This window comes from Benincasa hispida, chromosome 1, assembly GCF_009727055.1.
Source record: "Benincasa hispida cultivar B227 chromosome 1, ASM972705v1, whole genome shotgun sequence".
Lineage (NCBI taxonomy): Eukaryota > Viridiplantae > Streptophyta > Magnoliopsida > Cucurbitales > Cucurbitaceae > Benincasa > Benincasa hispida.
This window is the reverse complement of record NC_052349.1, coordinates 86,330,154-86,335,927: the sequence shown is the minus strand read 5'-3', so window position 1 is coordinate 86,335,927 and position 5,774 is coordinate 86,330,154. Positions and strand designations below refer to the sequence as shown.

The 5,774-nt window shown below is 32.9% G+C and overlaps 1 protein-coding gene across 1 annotated transcript; it reads left to right on the top strand.

The window, feature by feature from the left end:
• The first annotated feature begins 3,934 nt into the window (after positions 1 to 3,934).
• LOC120093021 (mitochondrial arginine transporter BAC2-like) lies at positions 3,935 to 5,774 on the top strand. Its single transcript, XM_039051314.1, has 2 exons — positions 3,935 to 4,494; positions 4,629 to 5,774. The coding sequence occupies exons 1-2, from the start codon at positions 4,261 to 4,263 to the stop codon at positions 5,322 to 5,324; spliced, it is 930 nt and encodes a 309-aa protein (XP_038907242.1). The 5' UTR covers positions 3,935 to 4,260; the 3' UTR covers positions 5,325 to 5,774.

Sequence of the window (5,774 nt, the reverse complement as noted above, 5' to 3'; positions counted from 1 at the left end):
AGGATTCTGACTTACTGGCCCCAACTCCTTCTTTGCGGTAGGTCTTCCCGTGAGCTAATTGGGCTTCGAGATTGCGCACCTGTTTCAGCATGTGATTTATAAAAGGCTTCCGTACTATAAATAGTAAATATTTTAACTGGTTTAAAATAATAAAAAAATTTATACTAATTTATATGTATTTTCTGAATTTTTTTTTTAATTTTGTGATTGGGAAAACTATTTAGGAAAATATAGTGGTTTTGAAATTATTTAGAAATCTATGGTGTTTTGGAGATTTCGAGTTAGGGATTTAGTTTAAAATATTTTGTCGGGGGTAACCCTCAACCTAGGATCGAATTTTGAACTCTCGACCTATTAAAAAAAATAACAATAGTTTTCTAAATAGTTTTTCAAAAGTACAATTTTTTTATAAACAGTTTTTAAAACTACCATATTATTTTAATTTTACCGTTTTAATATTACATTGAAAATGGATACCTATTATTAAAAAAATTGAAACCTAACCTAATTTTCCTTTTTGACATTTTCTGTATCGCCCCACATCTTCCCTATTCCTTTTCCCCCCGCTTTCATCAGTCTTTATTTATTTATTTAGTATAATTATTTAATATTATGTTGTTATTATTATTATTATTATAATATAAATATTACATTTAAATTTCAAGTAATTGTTTATTAATTATGATAATGAATATGTTTAAATTAAATATTGAATTTAGATTATAAATGTGAATATTATTTTTAATAAAAAGGTTTATTAGTTTTTAGGTCAAAATTTGAGTAATTTATCTTTTAAATTTATTTGTCATGTAATTAATAAACCATTTAATTATAGAATTACTTATTTAATTAAAATTTGTGCACATTAATGATTTAAATTAATTGATTTAAAAAACGAAAAAAAAAATCTTGCAAGAAACTCGAACCCACAAAGAATCCCGACCTTATTTTCATAAAGAAATTTACAAAAATTGAAAATAAAATGGAGAACGAGAATAGAGATGGTGAAGAGTATCTTGTACCATGTGTTATCGTAGGGACATTTCTAGTTATAATTATAGAGTAAATAATAGTTACAACAAAGAATTTGGGCCACGTTCCTAGAAATAGTTAAAAATAATGGCATACATAGTATATTGTTGGAAGATCATAAAAAGAGAATTAAGAAAAAAGAGATGTGGGGACCATGCGAATTTAAGGAAAATGAAAATTAAAAATTAAAAAGTAGGAAAAAAGGTTTGGGGGAAGAGAAAAATTTGTTGGGGAGTAAAATAAACAAAACCACGGGCCGTACTAGTCTGACAAATTTCAAACAAGTGGAGGGAAAAGTGACGTGGTCAAGTTAAACAAATCGGGGCCCACAAAGCCGGGTAATTGGATACCGACACGGATCTGTCACGTGCTCACCCATTTGGGTAGGTGGGTCAGTAGGTTTATTATCTTCGATACCGGAAATTCCACGTGCCCGTTTCCTGTTCGACCTTGGTTTCTAAAAAACAGAAAAAAGAAGCAATACAAATTTATCGATAATTATTATTATTTTTTGTTGGAAAGCTATTTGATAATTCTTTTATTTTTCTCCTTCCTATAATCATGTTTTCAATTATGTTGATAAGATAATAATCTAATAATACATCCACATATTAAAATAAATTTTTTTTTTAAAGGACTGATTAAATTTCTAAAAAAGTAAAAGTGAAATTAAAATAATTTTTAATATTAAAAAAATAATGTAAATATTTTAAACAAACACCGAAATTAGATTAGTTTAGCCTGTATTCTCTCATTTTTTTACTACATGTAGTGTGTGAAAATCAAACTTTCAATCTTGAAGTTCATAATAAAAGTTTGTATTTCTATAGTAAAAAATATGTTAAAATAAATATACAGGACTGAAAAAACTCCATCTATCTGAAAATATATGTGATGATCAATGTATAAATTTTAAAATCACGAAAAAAATGTTTAAAATTTCGACAAAAAATTGAAATCTCCGTTTTATACAAATGTTTGTGAAAGTATCAATGTTGATAGAATTTTTTAAAAAAATTAATGAAAAGAAAAAAATATAAAATTATATTTAAAGTGAGTAAATAAATATTTCATTTTTACTACTGTGTTAAATTTTTATTATTTATATTATATTTTCATTAATAACATTTGGTCGTCCTTTTTTTAAATATGATATAATATCAAACTCATTAAAATTAGAAGACATAGGGCTGTTTGGCTCACCAACATGACTTGAGTTGAGTTGGTATAATATACTAACTCATTGTTTGGGCCACCAACTTTAAATGTTAGTAAAGTTGAGTTGATATATTTTACCAATTCACCTCAACTCTCCCTTCTTCCCATGTTTTCAATGGATCCACCCATCGGCCACGGTCACACTCTAAGAACTAACTCTGAGCTCCGATGACCACCGCCGATGACAATTCCAACAATGAAATCCAGACTCCAACAACCACCTCCGATGACCAACTCCAGCTTCGTAAAACTTCACATGACCAACTCCGACAACCACATTTGGTGACTCAACTCCGATGACCACCTTCGTGCTACCAACTCCGATGACCAACTTCGAAAACGACTACAAAATCCGATGAAAATTACTTTCGATGATCGCATTTGAGCGAGCAACTCCGACGACCAACTCGAGGCTTCGACAACCACCTTTATGCAATTAACTTTGGGCTCCGACAGTCACCTCCGTCTACAATCTCCAGCGAAAATCATATTCGACGATCAACTTCGACGAACACTTTTGCCCGACCAACTTTGGGATTCGAAAACCATCTCTATTGACAAAATTCAACAACCAACTCGAATACACCTTCATGTGACTAACTTCAAGCGCCAACAACCATCTCCGGCTACAAAATCCAACAAAAACCATCTTTGATAATCAACTCTGACAACCACTTCCGATTACTATAAGACTTATGACTGTTAAAGTATGTTGCAAGGTTGTTTATTATAAAAAATATATATATTATTTTGTCCACATTAAGTGCAATATTTATACATAATGAATTCACATATCAAATGATTATTAAGAATATTTAGATGAAAAGTATGTATGTAGTTGAAAAGTATGTAACATATATAACAAAAAAAAACATAAAATGAGTTTTTTTTCTTGAAACATTTTATAGCAAGAATTAATGAAAAATAGAGATTTATTCTCGGATGATTCTCTAAATTTAGAGGAAATGAAAAAAAAAAACGGTTGAAAAAGTGTAGTGACATTCCATTGATTGTTACGATTATGGGGTGATTAAATTAAAAAAATACATGACATAATAAAAATATCGCAACAATGGGAAAAAGAAGAAAAAGAAGAAGATGATAATGAAATTCATGGAGAAAAATTAGTTGAAAAATGTTGATTTTCGCTTTAGTTTCTCATTTTATTTAACCATACTTTTACAAAAATGTAATGAGTTAATTGTTATTCATTGTCCAAAAAAGAAAGAAAAAAGAAAGAAAGAAAGGTTTTAAAAATTAGAAGAAAAAAAAATTGTATTCCTTATTTTATTCAAACAAAGATTGATAGATTTATTAAATAAAAATAGTATCTATAAAACCATATTATTTAAAATTGAAAAAACTGCATTAGATAACCAGATAAATGAATTCCAAACACAGACATATGAGCACCTTGTACCACAGATATATAAACTCCACAAATGTATGAACTTCACAAACATATGAATTCTAGACAATCTATCTCAGTTCAGTGTCCAAACAATCCAATTATAATTAAGAAAACCCTGTTACACCGTGATGCATTGTATATATTTTACGGCTACAGTGAGGGTGAGATTATCAAACACGCAGCCGGTGGCTTTTACTAAAAAAAAAAAAAGCACCATATTTTTATTTCTCTCTCTTTGATATATATATATTTTTAATATAGAAAAATATTTTTTATTTGTAAAGATTCATATTTGCACGAGGATATAGACTGATGGGTATTGAGTGAAATCGGCGAAGTGAAATTTGGCAATTGTTTCTGTGGCTTCAACTTTTCCGGGAAAGAAAGAAAGAAAAAAAAAGCTTAGAAAATTCTTCAATTTCTTTCTTCTTCTTCACAAATTCCCGGAAAAGGATAACCACCGAACCTCCCATTTCGAGATAAAACAATCAATTTCTTCCGTGTAAGCAAAATCCAAATCCAGAACACGAGAAATTTCTGACCCATCTAACTTAATCTCTCGTAGGGTTTTCTAAAAATTTGGATTCAAACTTTCAAAAATGGATTTCTGGCCGGAATTTCTCGCTACCAGTTGGGGAAAAGAGTTCGTCGCGGGCGGAATCGGCGGTGTCGCCGGCATCGTTTCCGGTTACCCACTCGATACCCTTCGTATCCGACAACAACACTCCACCTCCGGGTCGGCCATCAACGTCCTCCGTAGCATCATGTCCAACGGCGGCCCTGCCGCTCTCTACAGAGGAATGGGAGCTCCACTCGCTTCCGTCACTTTCCAGGTCCTAATTTCCTCATCCCTTTTCTTTTTCAAATCTTCAATCAATTCATCCAAAGATTCTGGAATATTCCCACAAAAACTGTTACAAGAAACCCCATTTGTTAATTTTGTTAATAAATAGTTTGAATCCTGCAGAACGCCATTGTTTTTCAAACCAACGCCGTGCTCTGCAGAGCGTTCGATCCATCGGCGACAGACAACCGACCACCGTCGTACAAGGCGGTAGCATTAGGCGGATTCGGCACCGGAGCATTACAAAGCCTAATTTTAACACCGGTGGAGCTCGTGAAAATCCGTCTTCAATTACAGGATTTGGGTTCATCAACCCACACAGATCTAAGTTCATCTCGGCCCGGGCCGATGCAGGTTGCGAAGAACATTTTCAAAACCGAAGGCTACAAAGGGCTATACAGAGGCTTAACAATCACAATGCTGAGAGACGCTCCTTCCCATTGTTTTTACTTTTGGACTTACGAATTCATGAGAGAAAAGCTTCATCCTGGTTGCCGGAAATCCGGACAAGAGACATTGAGAACGATGCTCGTAGCCGGAGGACTCGCCGGCGTCGCCAGTTGGGTTTGTTGCTACCCATTAGACGTGGTTAAAACCAGACTTCAAGCTCAATCGAAATTCACGTTTCAAAAGTACAGTGGAATTGTGGATTGTTTCTACAAGAGTGTGAAAGAAGAAGGGTACAGTGTTTTATGGCGTGGATTAGGAACCGCCATAGCTAGAGCTTTTGTGGTGAATGGAGCTATTTTTTCAGCTTATGAACTCAGTTTGAGATGTCTGTCCAACAATGGAGGATTTCATGCTGAAAACACCATTTGAGAAGAAAATGAAGGAAAAGAGAATTGGGGGTTTTCTTCTCTTTTCCACCATTTTCCTCCGTTTTGGATTCCATCTACTGATTTATTTACGTGTGTAAGTAAATGGATGAAGAACTTGGTGAGGAATTGTTCGCACTGTTCGAATTTTTCTGGACCTTGTTGGATTATGTATTCTGTAACTCCATTGATTGGAGTTACAGGAGAGAAAACTGATGATGACGACGAAAAATATTTATGGCTTTTGTGAACAACATTATTCAATGTATAGGATTTTACTGTCTTTAGCTGCAGGGACAAAGGGAGGAGGAGAAATGGTGGAAGTGATCTGAAAACCTCTTCTACAAAAATTGTCTCTGTTTGTTTTGTTTTTGTTGAATAAGTTTGAATTTGTGTAATAAGACACTAGAAGATTTGACTCAAGAATAGAAGATCTTGGATGTGTTTTCTTAGT